Below are 22,930 nucleotides of genomic sequence, written 5' to 3' on the forward strand. Positions count from 1 at the left end.
GAAGAAAAGAAAAGAAGAAGATTACCATCGAGCATGCCCTTGTCACGAGATGCAAAAGAAAAAATAGAGTGATAGCCTGACATTGAGTAAGCATTTACACACTCCTGCATTCTTTGAATTAGAGTGACAGAAGTCTATATCTGCTTGCTCAATGTCAGGCTATTGAAGCTTCACATGGGGAAAAATAGAGAAGGAAAGAGAGGAAAAGAGAGGAAAAGAGAGGAGAAAAAAGAAAGGAGATAAGAGAGAAAAAGAGAGGAGAAAAAAGAAGGAAAGAGAGGAGAAAGGAGAGGAATAGAGAGGAGAAAAAGAGAGAAAAATTGAGGGTAAAAGAGAGAAAAAGAGAGAAGGAAAGAGAGGAGAAAAAAATAGAGAAAAAGAGAGGAAATAAGAGAGGAAAATTACCACGAAAAGAGAAGGAAAGAGAGGAGATAAGAGAGAAAAAGAGAAACGAAAAGAGAAGGAAAGAGAGGATAAAAGAGAAGGAAAAAGAGAGACAAAGTGAAGGAAAGAGAGGAGAAAAGAGAGGAAAATAGAGAGAAGGAAAGAGAAGATAAAAGAGAGAAAAAGAGAGAAGTAAAGAGAGGAGATAAGAGAGAAAAAGAGAGACAAAAAGAGAAGGAAAGAGAGGATAAAACAGAGAAGGAAAAAGAGAGACAAGGTGAAGGAAAGAGAGGAGAAAAGAGAGGGGGGAAAGAGAGAAAAAGAGAGAAGGAAAGAGATGAGAAAAGAGACCAAAAGAGAAGGAAAGAGAGGAGATAAGAGAGAAAAAGAGAGAGGAAAAGAGAAGGAAAGAGAGGATAAAAGAGAGAAGGAAAAAGAGAGACAAGGTGAAGGAAAGAGAGGAGAAAAGAGAGGAAAATAGAGAGAAGGAAAGAGATGAGAAAAGAGACGAAAAAAGAGGAAAAGAGAGGAGAAAAAAGAAAGGAGATAAGAGAGAAAAAGAGAGGAGAAAAGAGAAGGAAAGAGAGGAGAAAGGAGAGAAAAAGAGAACACAATCCCTTATTTCCTCACGAATGCAATCTCTTTCTTCAATCATGCTTTCCCTTTCCATCGTTCATGCAATCCCTTCATTCATGCAATCACTTATTTCCATCATTCAATATGCAATCCTTCTCTTGGAAGTGGAAGTGGAAGTGGAGGGGCAAAGGGCAGAGGTGGCGAGCTGACGGTGGTGGCTGGTGGCTGCAAGTCGCAGAATTCAGAGGTAGTGCCACGCATGTTTCACAATTTGTTGCGCCAATTGCGGCACGCACCACCCGGTACATAGGGCCGAATGCAGAGGCGACTAAGGGGGTTGACGTGGCTAAGGCGACGCACGGGACCGGACTCCAAGTCAATGGCGATCGCACGATTTTTGGCACAGACTAAGTGGGAGGCCACATTACAAGCCTACAAGGCTCCCCCCCTTGTTACAAAAAACTGATTGCCTCCCCCCCCCTAATTAAAGAGGGGAGATAGACTAGGGTTGAATGCCCACGTATGTTGGGTGGCACAGCTCTCAATGCACATCTCGATGCGCCATGCGGCAAAGCACGACGGGGGATTGCATGACGGCGAGGAGGAGCTTCGTAATAAATTTGTCCTTTTACAAGCCCCTCCCTAATTAAGAGGTGTGTGATGCCTCCCTCCTTTACCCCCGGTTCCCCTATTAATAAAAAATCAGAGTCCGATGTCACCCCCCCCTTTTCTAAACATCAATATGTGCGAAATTCTTGTTTCTTTATTGTAAAAAATTTGACTTTGAGAGAGAGAGAAAGGAAATGCTCCCAAGTGATTTATTGATTCTTGTTCTCTCTTTGTGTCCTCGACGATGTCACGCTGATGTCGGCATGGTACAACATGGTAACTCCACACAGTTAGAGAATCACTACTCTGATACCACTTGTCACATACCTCAATGCAAGGATGTGTATGTGTTCTCAAAGATCGTAGGCTTTCGCCCCATTTTGCAGGTCCATTCAAAGTTGTAAAGAGGGTGGGAACGCTTGCCTACTAGCTCACCTAGCAGCTAGACCTTCTTGCACATATCAAAGGTCCTCAAATTTTTCATGTTAGTTTGTTGAAAACTTATGTCGCTAATCCTTTACACATTTTGTAGGACAACTCGAGAATCAAGGAGGATGCGAGTTTAAAGGTGGAACCCGAGATGATTCTAGATAGAAAGACACGCCAACTCAGAAACATAAATATAGTAGAAGTATTAGTAAAATGGGATGTCTACCCCATCGATGATACGTCATGAGTTGACCTAGATGCCTTAGTTGCGGAATTCCCGTCCTTAAAATTTTGAGGGCAGAATTTTTTTAATGAGGGGAGAATGTGATGTTACATTTTTATATATGCAAATTTTGGAACTGCATGTTGTAGAAATTTGTTAGAATGGCTTGATTTTATGTTTTGAACATTTTGGAAAAGTTTTATGTTGCACAGGAAAAGTTCGAAATGAACATTTTTGAGTCGAGCATGTTTTTACAGTTGAGTTTTCAGTACTTTAAAGGATGATTTTGGAAAAACTTACTTGAAAAAAACAAAAAAAGAACACAAATCAAGATGTGATGCGATGTGGAAGGCAAGGCACGTGGATTGAGATGGCCGCTCAGATTAGATCGCCAGATTTGGAAGAGTTGGCCGTTTTTGGAATGTGCGCACTTTTCAAGGCATGACGAAGCTTCAGGACGATTTCGAACTGGAAACGAAGTTCATAAGCCTGCACGAGATCCAAGACACTAGACCAGAGTGAGATTCCAAATCAAAATTCATGTATCTTTCTCCCTCGGGAGTGCGATCATGAGTGAGAGTGCGATCATCAGATTGCAAGTGAGATCTGCTCGGGGGAGGTCGGGAGGTTGAGCTCTGATTATGGAATGTGCTGCTCGAAAGCTGCTGTAAAGGATTTCTCTGTTCAATAAAGAAGGCTTCTGTGGTTTCGTGTTAATAGTGCCTCGAATTCTGATTTCGTTTTTCTGTATTACGCATCGCGTGACACATGGTGCATCAACGATAGTGTATAAAACATGAATGCCATTCAAGCCATGGTGACCATGTAGAGCAATTTCTCTCACCATCCGTTTGAGGATGAAAAGCAGTGCTCATTTTCAATTCAGTTCCTATTACTTTAAGTTTGTCAATGAAAGAAAACCCACATTGACTCCACTTATGCAAGAATTCAATGCAGAAGGTGTGGTTATGTATGTTCTCAAGAATGTTTCATTCTTGAAAGAAAATAATACAATTTGTGTTTTTGACTTCACCATTTTGGTGGACGTCTCGATGGTCCAATGAAAGAAGACTTGAAATTACGTTCTCTAGCCAAGTTGCACGACTGGGCTATGGAAACAATGTATCTACGTCAATTCATAATTTATTCTTTTTCTCAAGAAAACATATTCTCAAACAAAGGGAACTTCAAATTGTAGGTGTCTGGGATTTTGTACTTCACAAATGTGAACACAGACCTGGTGGAGCACATTTGCAAGTCTTGTCGTGGCTTTCGTGTGAGGCAGGATTTGCTTTATCCGTTTTGCTACTCTTGCCAAAGTCCCACAAATGTTGTGCAAGTTTGTAGCTTGACAGGAGACATTGATCAACACAATGGTCAGCAAATTCCAATTCACATAAGGGATCCATATGTGGACATTGTATTGTCTTTAGGTGTACCATTTCTTCAAATGTATGAAGAAGATCTCATGATGGTATGAAGCAAACTCAAAACTTGCAAACCTAGTGGAAGCTTCACTATCAATAGCTCTGGCTTCATAATAGCATTCGAATTGAATGCGTAATGTATCTTTTTATTTCTATGCAATATTTTGTTGGACTTTCTCCATCTCAACTCTGAAATTCAATTCTAATGCACATGTGACATCATTGTTTTGTAGTTGAACACTTTGTTGCCAACACAATGGATATAGAACAACTTCTTGAGAGAAAGCACTGTGCAAAAAGCCAAACTTTCATTGCTCTTTATTCTGCTAACAAAAATTCTCCCATGTGTCTTGTAGACTTCTATCCCACTCTAACTTATGAACAATTGAAAACAGCATTATTTGAGAACATTGTTTGTAATTGTACAAATCTTCGCACACCATGGCACATTTTCCAAATAATATCCAATGCATCAATGTTAACAATTGACAACATCCAAATATTACTTGAAAATTCATGAACATCCACTGCATTAATTGTTGACATTCTTGAATGATTTAATGTTATCTTTGAAACAACGTTTACCTTTTTATGCTATGAGGGAGTTAAACTTCAAAAAAAAGCCACAATAGGCTCAACTAAAGGAAGGACTAAGAAGGCTCTATTGTTAGGCCAATCAAATCCTATTTCTACGCTCATTCCATTGGTACATTTGCATGGCAAACAAACCTACAAAATTTGGAGTAGAGAGCATGAAATTGAACTTCAACCACTAATATTTAAATATCTGAGTCTGCCAGCTAAAGAAGGAGGAAGACAAAACTTCTATCGCATGTTGGAGATGCATAAATGGAACCATTCGAAGGTTCTTCACATGCATAGAAAATTTAAAAGGAGTGTACGTCCTCTAAATCAGTCCGCAAAGAGCGACCTCTAAATCCATCCGCAAAAAATGACTTCTATTGCATGTTAGAGACACACACAGATAACCATTATTACTTCCTATATATTGAGTGGGAATCCTACTATTCCAGAGGCGCTTAGCAAACTAGCAGCAAGACTCATTTCAGCACATTGTTCAACTATACCCACAGGCTAGAAGCTCTAGAAAGAATACGAGGTACGAACGAGCTCCTACACTAGGGGGAGTCCACATACACATTCGTTAGAATTTCTCCTTGAGCTTCAACTTACACTGGAGAAAGATCGAATGTTCCGTCCACCCGCTCTTGAAGCATTCAATAGCTTACACTAGACCAAGACTTCAACAAGTTCATTTCTCGCACAGACAAGAAAATGCAAAGAAGCATACATCCTATAATCCGTGCGTAAGAAAACTAATTCTACAAATGATATATACCAACAAAATGAATTCTCAAGTGATTGATTAGACGATAAGAGTTATTGGGACACATAATACTCTGGAACGACGAATGCAACAATGGGCATAATTTAACAAAGTTATCGACCTCTATGGAAGGATAAAATTTAAACAAGTCGCGACATTAATTAAGGTAGAAAAGTGCTGCAGCCACAGGCGACAGACGGAGCAGATTAGCAGGATGCAGACAATGCAATGAGAGGAGGCAGTAGAGTGACAACAATAAACGCAAAACTATTACGAATAATCATTGTTTCATGTAGGACAATAGCTTTCTAAAGAAGCAAATAAGCGTTATCACCTTATAAAGTGTTGAAATGGAAATAGTTTGCGCACAGAGCCAAGCACAAACAACAAAAATCCATATCCAAAAAACCCAAAGTCAATAGTGTTCGACTCTGCTAAGCACGAATCGTGTCTTATACAAAACGCGACCACATCAATTGGCTCTAAAACCATTGCATGGTTATACCTTTGCCTGCATCACTCATGTTCAATGCATTCTCCATTTCACCAGCAGGACGTTTTGCACATATGGGAGTGCTAAGAGAATCGATGACCGATGGGCAAACTTTGGCTAGACCTACAACCACAGAACAAAAATCTCAATGAAGTAATGAAGAGGAGAAATAATGAGAGACGCTTTGGAAAGCAAACAAAGAGAAATGGAAATGAGTATAAGCCATAGTTGCAGACCTTGGGCAAAAGCACCGCTATCCGTGTCCATGTACTCTGCAAAACCTTCCATTGCAAAAAATCTGAATAGCAAAGAACAGTGCACAACGATACAACCAGCGTACTTGTTTATAAAGAGCAAGGAGGTACATTAACACCAACATAAAATCCGTGCTTTGATAATCATGTTATACTTTCCACGTTTCTCCACGATTGACTCCAGTACCATGAGATGGCGCCAACTCAGAACATGGAGAGGAAGAGAACAAACCCATTTAAAATGAAGAATTAAAGAGATTCTACCCTTACAATGCAGAACCATGGAAAAGCAAGGAGAACAATTGCCTCCACCGTAAAGAAGAACTCGAGCAACGAAACCCCAATTAATAGCACATGCAAACAACCTATCTCATCTAATAGTGAAATCACATGTGTACCAATCACATGTGTACCAATCACAAAATGCTGATGTACCCTCGTTTTTCTCGGGGTGATAGGTCACCGGCAGACAATGGCACTGAAAGATAAGGCTGGCCACCGAGCTGGTTCCCACTGACTGCCAGCCCGACCTGCTAATACTTTACGCGTGTACAAGAGGCATTGGAGTGGAAACAAGGCTGGCCACCGAGCTGGTTGCCACTGACTGCCAGCCCGACACCGCGGGCGTAACTCCCAGGAGCAACAGGCGCAGGTAGAACTAATTTTACACTAGGTGGGATCCGGCGCATTTAGGGGAGCTGCCAGGGGCTCCCGGTCCAGGTGCCTGGACTGGTGAGTCACGATTCGTGTATAAAAACACAACGAGCCTCAGCTTTCAAGAGCAATTTTACTTGTAGTTGTTGAGTGAGACGAAATGGGTCACAAGCTGTTAGCGGTGCTATTGGTTGCGGTTCTGGTGGCGGTGGCTTTCACCCCCAAAGTTGAAGCTGTACATGAAGGTCAGCGCGAAATTTACCGCCATGACCACCCCAAACGTGGTGGGCATGAAGGACATCAAGCCACCCCCGAAGTTGAAGCTGTACATGAAGGTCAGCGCGAAGTTTACCGCCATGACCACCCGAAACGTGGTGGGCATGAAGGACATCACGGAGGCAAACTCTACGAGGAAGAACTCTTCCACCATGACCACCACCGCCACCATCATGACCACCACGGCAAGGGCGGTTCTCACTAAGGTGTGGTTGTTGAATTCTCGCGTTTTGATGTTGTATTCCTTGTTCCGCGTACCCAGCTCAAAACCATAAACCAAGCTACACGTTGGGATCTTTTGATTCAAAGACGCCGCTTCTCAGCTTTCCGTTAATTTTGGTTTCTGATCGTAGGTCGCAGGCGTTGTGAGGATCGTAACGCAGGACGGCCTTTCTGACCGGCTGTCACTGCATCGCACTAGATGATGTGTGAATGTCCATGCAGGGAAGCAGTGCGTGTTGGAAAAGTGGTTGGCTCTAGACCATAAAAGAGCCTTGCTCTATCTAGTTCATAATATCTAGTTCATAAAGGGTTTGTACGCCTGCGAAGATGTTCATGTTGTAGATTTTCATAATTGAATCGTGTTCCCTGCATTTGCCCATGTTGTCGTTGTAACTACTGTTTAATATCTTCGTGTTGCTGTCCGGAGTCGGTCGACTGTATGTAGTTTTCGGTCGACGAAGCCATTTGCTCTTCGCGCAGCGACGTTTGTGTATGCGACCGGAACGTTCGAATGTGGACATTTAAAATTTTGACGAGCATGTTGACGTTGAATTTTGGACGGATGATAATCGTGCCATAATTTTATTTTAATAATATAATGGCCGATAAATGTTGTTTGAGCTTGTGTAAGACTAGAGATTCGGCTCTTACCGGAATAGAAGGTTAATGAAATGCGATGGAACAACTACAACTACTGTACATAAGATATATTAATTCTACAAATTGAAAAAAATTGGAAGATTAGTATTCAACCCTTTATGCGTGCGGCCATGGTCATGGCTATTTGGTCTGTTAGCAATCGGTTGATCTTTTGAGAAATGATACACTGGGTGTGCAGATTGCCCTTGCTGATATATAATTGTAAGGAGAAGTTATGGGATGAGGGAGTGGTGTCAGCTAAGGATTAGTTTAGGACATAGGAGTTGGTTTGGTACTGCGGTAGAAATGTAGACCGAAGGCTAATATTAGCCTCTTGAGTTTGCCAATTTTTGTACCTGGTTACTTGTGGGCTGACCACTTCCTTTTCTATTAATACAAGTTGGCACAGTTTTTTATCAAATTAAAGTGAGTTTAGTACAAATTATGACCATTATGTTATAATATTTTGTTGTTTTACATCTGGACATAAATGAGATAAGTTATAAACAAGAATAGACGAACGAAGTACTTTTGTCCTCAAATTATGAACGATTGTTTAATTCACGCAACAAAATGAAACAATACATAAAACTCATAATTGGAGAAGAAAAAAGTTATTTCGCGATGACATTGTTGCATAATAATGTTTTCAATATACATGTTCACGCATTCTAGAAAGAGAATGGCAAACTATAATATTTGTTAATGAAAATTTGAAGCATCTTTCAAATAGCCTCCCGTGGTAATTGTGCTGCACTTTTTCAAAATTCACTTGTTTATCAGACCTCATGATTGAATACACATTTTAATCATACCTCATACTCGTAAGTGAAGGATTGTAAAATTGAGCATATTCATCATTGCACGTTTTAAAACTTGAAGCCTCACTACTCTCATAAGTCACAAGTTAATTATAGATAACGATTGCAAATGATTGAAAGATTATAAAAGTTGATAGAAACTTTCAACAAAAATATGAAATTATAATTTTATGCAAGGTAGCTGATGGTGGTAGTTGTAGACAAGTGAACACCATAATAAATCTTTTAGAAAAATCCCGCATCTATGAATGATAGTGTTTTCCAAATTCCAACAATTCTAACTACGATGTCGTGTGAAAAGGGATAGTGGTACTAGCATGTAGACATATAAGAATGACACTGATGCCATTCTCCCTATGAGGAAATAGAGAATGGAACTAGCACTAGTGCCACTATCCCTTTCCTCACGGGGAGAATGGCACAAGTTCCGTTCTCTGTTTCTTCATAGGGAGAATGGCACTAGTGCCATTTTGAAATATGTAAATGATAATGGAATTAGTACCATTTCCCATTTCCTCATAGGATGAATGGAACCGATTCCACTCTCATATCCTAATAAGAAAAGTAGAAACAATGCCATTCTCCCTTTCTTCATATGAAAATGGCTCTAGTTCCATCCTCTCTATCCCTCCTCTATCCTCATAAGAAGAATGGCACTAGTGCCATTCCGCTATTCCTCATAGGGAGAATGGCACCAATGCCATTTCCACCTTTCCTTTTAGGGAGAATGGAACCATTTACATTCTCATATCCTTATAAAGAGAATGGAAATACTATTCTTCCTTTCCTCATAGGGAGAATGACACCAATTCCATCCTCCCTTTCCTCACAAGGAGAATGTAAAAAAATCCATCCACCCTTCATCATAGGGAGAATAGCACCCATGCCATTCTCATATCCACATATGAGAAAGACACCAATGCCATTCTCAATTTCCTCATAGGGAGATTGGCACCACTGCCATTTTTCCTTTCTTCATTGGGAGAATTGCGCCCATGTCATTATCATTTCTTTCACATATAAAGATATGAGAATGGCAGAACTGGTGCCATTCTCCATATCAGGAAAGGGAGAATGGTACTAGTTCCATTCTCCATATAAGGAAAGGGAGAATGGCACTAGTGCCATTCTCATATGAGGATATGAGAATGGAACTTGTGCCATTATCCAAATTTTAGAAGTTTTTTGAACTAGTGCTTAAAATGATAAAGCAAGACAATACTAGGAGTAGGAAAGCCTCTAAGAAATCAAGAAGTACAAGACGTCAAAGGATAAGTCTCATAGGATCCCACGACACAAGGACAAGTGGGGATATAGAAATAGGTGGTGATATAAAAATAGGTGGGGATAAATAGAAAAGAGTAGAGATAGGCAATACTGATCAGGTGAAGGTGGGTTGAATAGAGGTTACTATTTAGGAGAACATGGGTAACAATTAAAGGTGAGACATCTGGCATAACTAGGACAATACATTAGGGGAGGTTCTCCACTAAACAGGCCCCTTTAAGATTAAGGATTTAATCAAAAGTGATTAGGGAGGGGCTATGAGAGAGTGCCATTTGCACATAAATGTTGGGTTTTAGTTTCCCAAGAAAGGGGGCAGGTCAAAGATTCCCCATATCTTGTGGGATCTCTCATGATTGCTTTCTACTCTCTCTCTTACACTCTCTTTCCTACTCAACCTCCACTCTCTCTCTTCCCACCTCCTTTCTCATCCCTTACCCTCGCACCTCCCTCTTCCCTCCTCATCCCTCCCTCCTCCCTCCTCCCTCCTCTTCCTAGCTCCCTCCTCCTCTCACCTCCCAGCTCCCTCCTCCTCCCTCTTATAGCCACCCATCTCCTCCCTCCTCCCTCAAGCTACCACCACCTCCTGCCTCTAACCACCACCTCCATGCTCCCTCTCTTCTCCCTCCCTCCCTTCCTCCCTCCTCCAACCACTCCCTCTCTCCCTCCTATAGCCACACCCTCCCTCTCTCCTCCCTCCCCCCTCCTACACCCACTGCCTTCTCCTCCCTCCCTCTCCAACCATCTCCTCCAACCCTTTTCCCTCCCACCACCCACCATCAACATGTCATCACCTCTCAATAGAAGACCAAGGGAAACCTTGACATTTGTAGAGTCAAGCAATGCCAAGGACAAGGATGTCTACACCTCAAAATTGGAGCCAAGATAGAGAACGAAAGGAAAAAAAATTGTAAGTTTAAAAAGGCTTTTCTTTTCTACTACTTGCATTTATTTTATTTTGTGTTTTGTAATATTGATATATGTGCTCTCCATGATTTTGACATTTTTTCATAAATTTGTGTAGAATGGAAACCTCTAGAATGTTTGAAAGAAACTTTCACAGTGTTCCATGCAGTCATTAGAATGCGAGCCTAGGTAAGTCCCTAGGGTTCATCTCATGTATGGTGGACCAATCACATCAGGAGGTCATTGCACAAGCCCTTGCGTATTAAAGATAGCAATCTCGAAGAAGGAATTATAGAGGATCCAAGCCTTGGTACCAAAGGTCTCTAAAGAGAAAGAAACATCTTCAAGATCCCCATTGCATGGAGGCATCAACGTCACAAGGGAGGGGATGGTAGAGAAAGATGAATCCATGGTGGTAAGTATTGATCAATCGTATCTTATTTCACTCTCTACATCATGTATAAAATGCTAAATGTACGCTTGTATTTTGTAGGTTGCATTCCCGATTGACCCCTTTGCTATATGGCATGGAGATCATAGAGATGTTTTTTAAGGATGCTGCACTAGCACAATACCAAGGATGTATATCACCATAAGTATTAGTAATTTTCCACCACAATGGATCTACAATTCACGCACATGTGGAGCTAAAAAGTGTAAAGCACTTAGGAGTTTTTTGTGCAATGAAATGTTCTTGAGAATGTAGGCAAAGTCCTCTTAGTGTGTAGAACTAGTGCTATTTATAGATTTTGTAGCAATTGGTCTTGGCAAAGACTACATTTGCTCTACGAGCGAAAATAGAGGGCCCAACAAGCATAGCCACGTCATTATCTTGGAATACTATATTTGGTGTAAAGAGAAATAATTAGATGTACTCTCTATTAGACATTCAAAGAAGAAAGTATAAGTTGTACATTCATTGAATAATAAATCCAATTTTACATGTATATGTGTGCATCTTGTCATGAATCATTATTACAATTCTGAATTTCTGAAGTACAATATAACATATACAATATTGTTGAATTCTCACATGTGAAGCTGTGTATTCTTTTAACATTCAAGCACCACAAAATTAACGCTTTGAATGCCAAACACAATGTTGCACAAGTTAAAATATAAATGATTATTTTACCCAACATGTTATGTATTTTTTAAAAATCTAACACAACGTTGCCAAACACAATGTTTCACAAGTTATAATATAAATCCTTATTTTACCCAACAAAAATTTTTATTTAAAGAATCCATCTTAAATCAAGTAACAAATTGCACCAGACATTTGAAAATGATAGCTTTTATTATCTCTCCAATTTCATCACGAGATTTAGCTGCTTCACTGCCTTATATCCCATCTTAGCACTTTATCCTCCTACTCATACATGTGGGAGACAATGGTTGAATCTATGAACAAAAATTCTATAACTTTGGGGTATAAAGAGATGTTTCTCCACCAAAAGTGGTTTTTCATATCGAGGTGTGGTAGCTTAGTTTAGTAATACGATGAGATCTCTCACCAATTTATTTTGGAGACCACCATGGTGGAGTCTAATGAGGGCCTCATTCTCAAGTATGTGGGGGTCTCATTCCTCACATTCATAGTTATTCTCTCCTATGAATTTGGATGAAGCTTAATTGATGGGAAGAAAGAGTAGAGAGAAAGTTGGGCACTACTCTTAGAATCAATACTCACCAGAAGGCATCATGATTCTATACAATAGGATAGAAAGAGCACTTCTGCATATGCTAGAAACTGGACTCAGTGAGTTCATTGATGCAGAAGTAGCCTATCCTGTTAACATCATGCAAGACGATGCCCAAAATGCCATTTCAACATTTATAGCTAATGATGCTAATCGGGTAGTCCCCACCCCTTACACACAAAGGCAACACCAGTCGCGGCCCAAGGCACAATCACCACAACCACCCACCAACCACAGCCATACACACACCATAGCTACAAGCACAAGGCAGCAGGCAATGAGAGAGTGTGAAGACTCACAACAACAAGGCTTGCCCATGCTTTCAAAGGAAACAATCCAAGATCTGCTTCAGCCCAAGTATATATAGAGGGTGATGCCTCCGCATATCTTTTGGATACTCCACCAAAGCCCTTCCCCACACAAGGCATCCCATAGTCCAACAAGACAATGATCCAAACTGGCACACACTCCTTGATCAGTATAGGGTCTTTGAGACTGATCGGGATGTTAGGGGATGGCAAGAAAGCCTTCAAATAAACTAAAAATCACACATATCATGGAGGTAGAACGCCTCATAGAGAACATCGAACGCTTGTATCACCAATGGAGTCACAAGTACACCAGGGATCGACAAAAAGTGGTCTAGGACAGGGCAAAATCTTGACAGCCCAAAGGCACCCACTAGGGACTTCAACGGCACAAGAATCGCAACGGGCCAACTTCGGGCCCAATCGGAGTTAAGATGCCCTCTGGGCTGCCAAGGTGTGACCAGGTGCCATTTGACCCTGTCATGGTGGCCTTGATGGCATCTTAACTCCGATTGGGCCCGGAGTTGGCCCGTTTTAACTCCCTCCCCATTGCAGTCCCTACCCACTTTTCATCGATCTCTGGTGTAATCATGCACATGAATAATTTTTTTAAATAAAATTTAGCAACAAACAAACCAAAATGATTAAACACCTTGAATATATTGTATTACAAAAATTCTTGTTGGTACAACTTAAGGGCACCCCTTAATTTTGTGCTAATCAAATGTCCATAGACATCAATATCATCCTCTTGCTAGGCACAATGAATTCTCAAAAAGAACCATCGAGGTATTGCTATGTTGCCTCTTGCAAGGCCATTATAGGGCAAAGGATTATATCCTATGGTTGCTTCGACCAATATGGTACATAATGTCCTTAAATAATTTGGCAAAATATGCCTTAGGGGTGAGGTGGTCCATGCTTTGCACATCTCTTGTAAAGCATGGGCTCCTTTTTTTGCCTTCCTCTTTCATGGATGTAGAACACGTGGACCTCTTGTCACCGTCTCCTTTAGTTGGATTTTGTGTTGAGGACCCTGCAATTGCTTCTATTATACTTGCTCGCTTGAGATGTTGTTAGTCCAACCACCTTGGACCTACTTGGGGTTATTGAAATGGAAGTTTACGTTCTGGGATTAGAATGTGGGGTGGTATATCGAATGATGATTGGTCTAGGTGAAACTCATGATTTTCTTTTCTAACATTGGTTTTTTGAGGTATTCTCCCAATTCTTATCCTTGTAGTGAAAGTGTGGTGCAATTTCTTGATTAGACTAAGTATTCCATTATTTCTTTGATGTTGAAACTTGTTTTTTTGACATTGAACCTACTTGGGATTGTCAAAATGGAAGTTTAGGTTATGGGATTGGAATGTGGGATGGTAGAATGGTGATGGGTCTAGGTGAACCTCATGTTTTCTTTTTTGACGTTGGTTTTTTGAGATATTTTAGAATTGGTCCCGGTGCAATCGCTTGATCATAAATAAGGATTCCATTCTTTCCTTGATGTTGTAATTTTCGTGTCGCTTTTTTTACACATTGATTGGTGTTTTTTCTTGATTACAACTAAGGATTCCATTCTTTCATTGATGTTGTAACCTGCATGTTCCTTTTCTTTCACATTAATTGGTGTTTTTGTATGAGGAAAATACACAAGGAGGAAAGAGTGGACGTTAGGGCCAGGGAGGCAGATTGTGCATGAACTTTTGTTATACATTTTGGTACCACTCCATGCAATTGGATCTTGTGTTGAGGTCCATGCAGTCATATATGTTGTCGTGACCCCACCCACTTGAACATACTTGGGGTTGTCGAAGTGGAACTTTTAATGTACCAACTGACCCAACAATCAAATCATGGTTAGTGAATGTTCATTGTTTATTTAGAACTCAATCGTTCTCCTACAGACCCTCAGAACTCTTGTCACATAAAATAATGCATGCAACAATTAAGTGATTTCCTCACTCAATGAATACACACTAGGTGGGTCCTTTTCCAAGTGCTCTAGACCTCTCACATGTAGTCGAACATTTATGTATTTATACAATCACATTAAAAATTGAGAAATATTAAGTACAATTTAAGGAACTTCGATCACTAGCATTTTCACAAAAAGGAATACTATTATATTTAAAAGAAACCAGTAGACAAAGTACATCCAAAAATGGCTTGGTGAATATCTTTTCCATGATGTTATAAAAGCTACATGTGCCTATCTCATGCCATTCCACAAAGGCACAAATACTCATATGCAGAGGGAAGAGGTATCAACTGACAAGTTATGGGAGTTGGATTCTTTTTGGAAAGAATACGTAACAAATGTAAAGGGAAGAGGTATCAGCCGATAAGTTATGAGAGTTTGATTCTTGTTGCTTGATCATAAATAAGGATTCCATTCTTTCCTTGATGTTGTAATTTTCGTGTTGCTGTTTTTTCACATTGATTGGTGTTTTTTCTTGATTACAACTAAGGATTCCATTGTTGGAACCTGCATGTTCCTTTTCTTTCACATTAATTGGAAATAATACATAACAAATCTTATCATTGGTTTAGCATTGTGAGATACATTTGCACAAAGAGTTTTTTACACAAGGAGGAAGGCACACATTGTTGGCAATGCCTGTAAAGATGCAAGATGCAAAACATCACCAATGGCTAACATGGAGGCTCAAACTATTTTAAAGAATCATCCATATATTGACATCTTGCAACATCTAAGGACACAATGGGTTGCATTTGGAAGACCAAAGAAACCAATTCATGGCATTATAAAAGGATGTAGACATCACCAAAACATGGATGTGAGTAATAAATTCTACCTTCTATTGTCATGCTAAAGTTTTCACTTATGTTTTCCATGTTCTATTTAGAGTATGATATCTCACTTCGTATGGATAATGGCGCTAGTTCCATTCTGCACAACCTCATAGGGAAAATGGCACTAGTGTCATTCTCCATGGCCTCATATGAGGTTGTGGAGAATGGCATCTCCAAAAGCTCTTATTAGTCTATGGAGAATGGAGTTGAACTTGGCTATTACATGTCTTGATTAATCTAATATGATTTTTAAAAAAAATAATTTGTATCCATACGATCCATCTTCACCACCAAGTACACCCATATGCTAACTTATGAGGCATCTGACATCTATGAAAGGTCAATCAAAGTGTTTAACTTTTGACACCCGTCGCAAACATATCAATGGTGGGATGACCTTACAAGCTATTTATACATTGGCATGCAAGTCTATCAATTCTTTCATGGATGAACTGTGAGACATCACTCAAAGACAAGCTACAGGTTGGCAAGGCAACACCAAACTTCCCACAATGTGCAGTCTAGTACATTAATGGATAATAATTGTAGAAGAAGCCACCTATAGCTCAGAGTCTTATTTTCCATGTACAGTCTCTTTGGTAAATATGGAGATGGAAGCCTGAAGGTGATTGATTCTTAACACGTCATTTCAGAGATCCACGTCCATTTAGATTAGGTGTTTAGACACTACACAAAGTTCTACCAAAGAGGTGTAATGTAATAAGGATGCAGTTGGCAATTTGACAAGGATGTGATGTAGACCACACTATCTCCATCAAAGTTGATATTTTTTATCCTTCTTGAATGAGGGCTTATTTTGGAATCAAATGTTTGTGTGTGTCATCCATCCAAATGATATTTCCCTATGAATACCTTTTACATCCTAACATTCGCAAGCATAGAGGATGATGACTTTGTAGAGGATAAGGATGCAGTTGGAAGTGGATTAGGGGTGTGATGTAGACCATAATATCTCCATCATAGTTTATATTGGCATTCTTATTGAATGTGTGGGATATGGTCAATTGAGGGTTCATTTTGGATTTAAATGTTTGTGGGGGTCATCCATCCAAATGAGATTTCCCCTATGGAGACCTTCTGCATCCTAACATTTATGAGCATAGAGGGTGGCTTGGTAGGATATGAGAACGTGTTGGAATTATTCAAGTCTTATACTATATTTTGAGATGCTTGGGGTCAAGATATGGGGGATGCAAAAGAAAAATGCAAAGGCAATATCATCAAAGATTGCATCATGTACTTTTGTAGGGAATATCAATATATTGTTGACTACTTAACCAAAGGAGCTATGTCAAGGCATGCATTGGTGTCCTTAAGAGGAGTGGTTGTATTGGTAATAATAAATCAACAAGCCAGAGATGTCAAGTCCATTGTTTAGATTTGGCATCAAACAATCCACTAATTTAGATTTGGGCTAGCATCTCAGAAGAGAGTCCAAGCAACTATTGAATTGTTACAATTGCAAGTACCTAATCCATATGTAGATGGTGAGGTCATTGGTCCCTTGCCTCTTGTACCACCACATGAACTTGAAAATCTCCCATGTATTACATCAATTGCAGATTGGGAATGTGACTTATAGCTGGCCTATTTGTATCATGAGGCCTATTTGTAAAGCCCCTTTTGTGCCAATTTATTATGAATAAAACAAACCCTTGTTATATTCAATCTATGAATTACCCCTGTAATGATACCCTTATGTATGTGAAAAATGTGTTAAAATGGGATTTAAGAAACTCCTGTTGGACCCACATGCTACACTTACACATATATATGAGCAAAACCCCATCCCACCCCCCAAGAGTGCCTCATACAAATCTGCTTAACCTCATAGGAAGAATGGCACTAGTGCCATTCTCATTAACGTCATAGGGAGAATGCCACTGGTGCTATTCTACACAACCCCATAGGGAAAATGCCACTACATGTTGGAACTATAATGAAGGTATCATTCTCCCCATGTGGTTAATACATTAGTATCATCCTCTCATCATGGAAAATGCCACTAGTCATACTAATCCCCAATGGGGTTACATAGAATATCATTAATTCTTTTCCAATAATCCCTATGAATGGCACTCTAGACCTTACTTAGATAACCTCATATGGGTTTACATACAATATCATTAGTTCTTTTTCAATAATCCCTATGAATGGCACTAGACATTACCTAGATAACCTCATATACTTCTCCTTAACCTCATATGGAGGATGGCATACATATTCGGATTTTTTTTCAAGAAAGTGCACTTGACAAAATGGTTTTGGTATTCCACATCATAGGGACCAATGACGCATGGAAGGAGATGGAGACAACAAGTGTGGAAGAAAACATACCACGATTGGGACACCTACAAGCATGACACCTGAAATTTGAATGGATGCACAGAAGAATTTGGAGGAAACAAGAACAAATAATCTTATTGTTGCTACAAACATACTTGAAAACATGGCACCAAGCCATTTGAAGGAGTCCACCACTAGAAACTGCGGTCAATCTGGATCTACATCCAAATCCAACATCTTTGGATAAAGCCAAGGCTCGCTATGATATTACACTTCAATAGCTTACTATTGGCTTGTTGCTTGTTCAAGTCATAAATACACCCCTCTATTATGTATGGCCACAGTATTTATATGGTTATTAAAACTAGATCCATTAAGGATCTTTGTAGAAAGTTTCAATGTAGGTATTTGGTCAACATCAATGGATCATAGTGTCCTTGAGATGGTAGAAAAGCTACAAATATATGCAGAGAAGAGCCTCCCTTTCTTTGTGATATGGGCTCAGCAGGGATGCTACACTTGAAGCAAGAGGAGAGTAAATAGTTTTGACAAAGTTGGTGTTGAGGCAATGCTCAAACCCTTAGCCAAAATATCAAAGGTGATGGTAGAAGGACAATACTTATTGATGGCTCTCCATAGCTCTCCATACAAGGCTAGCTTGAGTCCTCCATCAAATGTAATGTAGAATACAAGGAAGATAACATTGTAATAGAAAAGTTGATGCCTTACTTGCTACAACTCAATGTAGCTAATGATGTGTACAACATGATCGAGAGTAAGCAATATGAACAAGCACCTATGGAGGGATATTTAGATTTCAACATCGCCCAAGTAGTTCTTGATGAATGGAGTGAGCGAAATCATCAATGGTCAAGAATGGAATGCAAAATTGGAAAGCTTCCTCTTGTAGAGAGAGGGCTACAAGTAATAAGGGAGAACCAGAGGATGCGTCCCCTGGGTCAAGTTATGATAGTAGTGATCAGTTGCCTCAGCTTAATACATTGCAAATAATACTTCTAAGGGATGCTCCACCCATCTCTAGTATGAATGTTATGCAAGCCTCTTATTTGGCTATAGAACTAGGGTACAAAGGTCGCTATATCAAGAAACACAGTGCTAAGGCCTACTAAAGTGACTGCAAATTGCATGTGGTTTTGTACGAAGCCTTACAGATGAAAAGTCTTCCTTGGATTTAATCTCAATTGATAATGATTGCATAATTACATTACTTTGGTTTTTGGTGCTAATTAGACTTGTCTTTTTTCATGTAGACAAGGATGCTTTCAAATCATGCTTGAGTAGATACATAGGAGAAGTTGACATAGTTGGAACAGTCCTCATGAGCAAGATGTATTACAGAATATGGGCACATATGTGTTGAAATCATAGATGATATATGTGCAGGAGAGGAGCTATTTGTAGACCATGAGTTTGATTAAAAACATTGAACTTGTTTATACATTCATTACTAATTTAAATATTGTGTGCTTAATTGTTGTGTATGCCAATGTTGGAGCTATTTGCACACTATGAGTTTGATTAAATACACTCATTGATAATTTAAATAGTTGTGGAGTTTGGTGCTTAATTGTTATGTATGATGTTTGATTGAATAAAATGTGAAGTTTTGTTCTCCCTTAGAGAACTACAAAGGGAATGTTTTTCTCCAAGGATGTTTGATTTCATAGTTTCCATTTGTGCATCAACGAATTGTTAAATTTTTAAGAAAAACTTATTTATTTTCTTTGCATGTCGAATCCACATGACTTTACACAAATTACACCTATAGTTTTCTAACATATGCTACCTTAGATAGTGAAATTTAGAATTTGGTACAATGTGATTACAAATTCATGGTAATCAATTGTACTTTTGAGTTTTTAAGGGTTCTTTATGAACAGCACTAAGAATCACGACATGAGGACAAAATCGCATAAATAAGTATGGGAGATTTTATGTAGCTTTGGAGATTTTGAGATGAATATGCTCACAACAAAGGACAAGTCTTGAAAATGTTAAAGGTATTAAGATGCTTATTAAGGGTCAATGCAAGAGGATTTTCACTTAATTGAATTTGGAAATCAATACTTTTGCGATATTTAGAATGTAGTTTATAAAATGAAGATTCTATGTATGTAGTGAGAATGTAGTTGATATATCGTACTTTTGAGAATGAAAATGTAGTTCATTTTCCTATTTTTCTTTATTTTTCCCGAGAAAAGGCTATAAATTCTCCCAACACTATCATTCATAGACGAGGGATTTTTCTAAAATATTTAATATGGTGTTCACTTGTCTACAACTACCACCATCAACTACCTTGCATAAAATTATAATTTCATATTTTTGTTGAAAGTTTCTATCAACATCTATAATCTTTCAATCATTTGCAATCGTGATCTATAATTAACTTGTGACTTATGAGAGTAGTGAGGCTTCAAGTTTTAAAACGTGCAATGATGAATATGCTCAATTTTACAATCCTTCACTTACGAGTATGAGGTATGATTAAAATGTGTATTCAATCATGAGGTATGATAAACAAGTGAATTTTGAAAAAGTGCAACACAATTACCACGGGAGGCTATTTGAAAGATGCTTCAAATTTTCATTAACAAATATTATAGTTTGCTATTCTCTTTCTAGAATGCGTGAACGTGTATATTGAAAACATTATTATGTAATAATATGTCATCGCGAAATAACTTTTTTCTTCTCCAATTATGAGTTTTATGTATTGTTTAATTTTGTTTCGTGAATTAAACATCGCTCATAATTTGAGGACAAAAGTACTTAGTCCGTCTATTCTTGTTTATAACTTCATCTCATTTATGTCCAGATGTAAAACAACAAAATATTATAACACAATGGTCATAATTTGTACTAAACTCACTTTAATTTAAAAAAAAACTGTGCCGACTTGTATTAATAGAAAAGGAAGTGGTCAGCCCACCAAGTAACCAAGTACAAAAATTGGCAAACTCAAGAGGCTAATATTAGCCTGCGGTCTACCTTGCTACCGCAGTACTAAACCAGCTACTATGTCCTAAACTAATCCTTAGCTGACACCACTCCCTCATCCCATAACTTCTCCTTACAATTATTAATCAGCAAGGGCAATCTGCACGCCCAGTGTATCATTTCTCAAAAGATCAAGCGATTGCTAACAGACCAAATGGCCATGACCATGGCTGCACGCAAAAAGGGTTGAATACTAATCTTCCAATTTTTTTCAATTTGTAGAATTAATATATCTTATTTACAAATTAATATATCTTATGTACAGTAGCTGTAGTTGTTCCATCGCATTTCATTAACCTGGTAAGAGCCGAATTCCTAGTCTTACACAAACTCAAACAACATTCATCGGCCATTATATTATTAAAATAAAATTATGGCAGGATTAACATCCGTCCAAAATTCAACGTCAACATGCTCGTCAAAATTTTAAATGTCCACATTCGAACGTTCCGGTCGCATACACAAACGTCGCTGCGCGAAGAGCAAATGGCTTCGTCGACCGAAAACTACATACAGTCGACCGACTCCGGACAGCAACACGAAGATATTAAACAGTAGTTACAACGACAACATGGGCAAATGCAGGGAACACGATTCAATTATGAAAATCTTCAATATGAACATCTTCGCAGGCGTACAAACCCTTTATGAACTAGATATTATGAACTAGATAGAGCAAGGCTCTTTTATGGTCTAGAGCCAACCACTTTTCCAACACGCACTGCTTCCCTGCATGGACATTCACACACAGTGACAGCCGGTCAGAAAGGCCGTCCTGCGTTACGATCCTCACAACGCCTGCGACCTACGATCAGAAACAAAAATTAACGGAAAGCTGAGAAGCGGCGTCTTTGAATCAAAAGATCCCAACGTGTAGCTTGGTTTATGGTTTTGAGCTGGGTATGCGGAACAAGGAATACAACATCAAATCGCGAGAATTCAACAACCACACCTTAGTGAGAACCGCCCTTGCCGTGGTGGTCATGATGGTGGCGGTGATGGTCATGGTGGAAGAGTTCTTCCTCGTAGAGTTTGCCTCCGTGATGTCCTTCATGCCCACCACGTTTGGGGTGGTCATGGCGGTAAACTTCGCGCTGACCTTCATGTACAGCTTCAACTTCGGGGGTGGCTTGATGTCCTTCATGCCCACCACGTTTGGGGTGGTCATGGCGGTAAATTTCGCGCTGACCTTCATGTACAGCTTCAACTTTGGGGGTGAAAGCCACCGCCACCAGAACCGCAACCAATAGCACCGCTAAAAGCTTGTGACCCATTTCGTCTCACTCAACAGCTACAAGCAAAATATCTCTTGAAAGCTGAGGCTCGTTGTGTTTTTATACACGAATCGTGACTCACCAGTCCAGGCACCTGGACCGGGAGCCCCTGGCAGCTCCCCTAAATGCGCCGGATCCCACCTAGTGTAAAATTAGTTCTACCTGCGCCTGTTGCTCCTGGGAGTTACGCCCGCGGTGTCGGGCTGGCAGTCAGTGGCAACCAGCTCGGTGGCCAGCCTTGTTTCCACTCCAATGCCTCTTGTACACGCGTAAAGTATTAGCAGGTCGGGCTGGCAGTCAGTGGGAACCAGCTCGGTGGCCAGCCTTATCTTTCAGTGCCATTGTCTGCCGGTGACCTATCACCCCGAGAAAAACGAGGGTACATCAGCATTTTGTGATTGGTACACATGTGATTTCACTATTAGATGAGATAGGTTGTTTGCATGTGCTATTAATTGGGGTTTCGTTGCTCGAGTTCTTCTTTACGGTGGAGGCAATTGTTCTCCTTGCTTTTCCATGGTTCTGCATTGTAAGGGTAGAATCTCTTTAATTCTTCATTTTAAATGGGTTTGTTCTCTTCCTCTCCATGTTCTGAGTTGGCGCCATCTCATGGTACTGGAGTCAATCGTGGAGAAACGTGGAAAGTATAACATGATTATCAAAGCACGGATTTTATGTTGGTGTTAATGTACCTCCTTGCTCTTTATAAACAAGTACGCTGGTTGTATCGTTGTGCACTGTTCTTTGCTATTCAGATTTTTTGCAATGGAAGGTTCTGCAGAGTACATGGACACAGATAGCGGTGCTTTTGCCCAAGGTCTGCAACTATGGCTTATACTCATTTCCATTTCTCTTCGTTTGCTTTCCAAAGCGTCTCTCATTATTTCTCCTCTTCAATACGTCGTTGAGATTTTTGTTCTGTGGTTGTAGGTCTAGCCAAAGTCTACCCACCGGTCAT

The 22,930-nt window shown here is 39.7% G+C and overlaps 1 protein-coding gene and 1 long non-coding RNA gene across 3 annotated transcripts in view; one reads left to right on the forward strand and one right to left on the reverse strand.

The window, feature by feature from the left end:
- Positions 1-22,021, reverse strand: part of LOC147893070 (uncharacterized) — a 69,713-nt gene extending 47,692 nt beyond the window's left edge. The window contains exons 1-2 of the long non-coding RNA XR_015542372.1: positions 21,737-22,021; positions 21,651-21,670 (exon numbers count right to left, since the gene is read on the reverse strand). This is a non-coding gene — a long non-coding RNA (uncharacterized LOC147893070). The remainder of the gene's footprint in view (positions 1-21,650; positions 21,671-21,736) is intronic.
- On the forward strand, positions 6,541-7,274 carry LOC147893071 (uncharacterized). 2 transcript variants are annotated; one of them, XM_087387785.1, is made up of 3 exons: positions 6,541-6,788; positions 6,855-6,879; positions 7,027-7,274. In XM_087387785.1, the coding sequence occupies exons 1-3, from the start codon at positions 6,637-6,639 to the stop codon at positions 7,096-7,098; spliced, it is 249 nt and encodes an 82-aa protein (XP_087243911.1). In that variant the 5' UTR covers positions 6,541-6,636; the 3' UTR covers positions 7,099-7,274. The 2 variants fall into 2 exon arrangements, with proteins under 2 accessions (XP_087243911.1, XP_087243910.1); XM_087387784.1 differs by having other exon boundaries at positions 6,541-6,879.
- Positions 22,022-22,930: the final 909 nt, after the last annotated feature.

The sequence above is a fragment of the Dipteris shenzhenensis genome, chromosome 16 (assembly GCF_047967505.1).
Source record: "Dipteris shenzhenensis isolate YYH24624 ecotype China chromosome 16, Dip_SZ_1.0, whole genome shotgun sequence".
NCBI lineage: Eukaryota > Viridiplantae > Streptophyta > Polypodiopsida > Gleicheniales > Dipteridaceae > Dipteris > Dipteris shenzhenensis.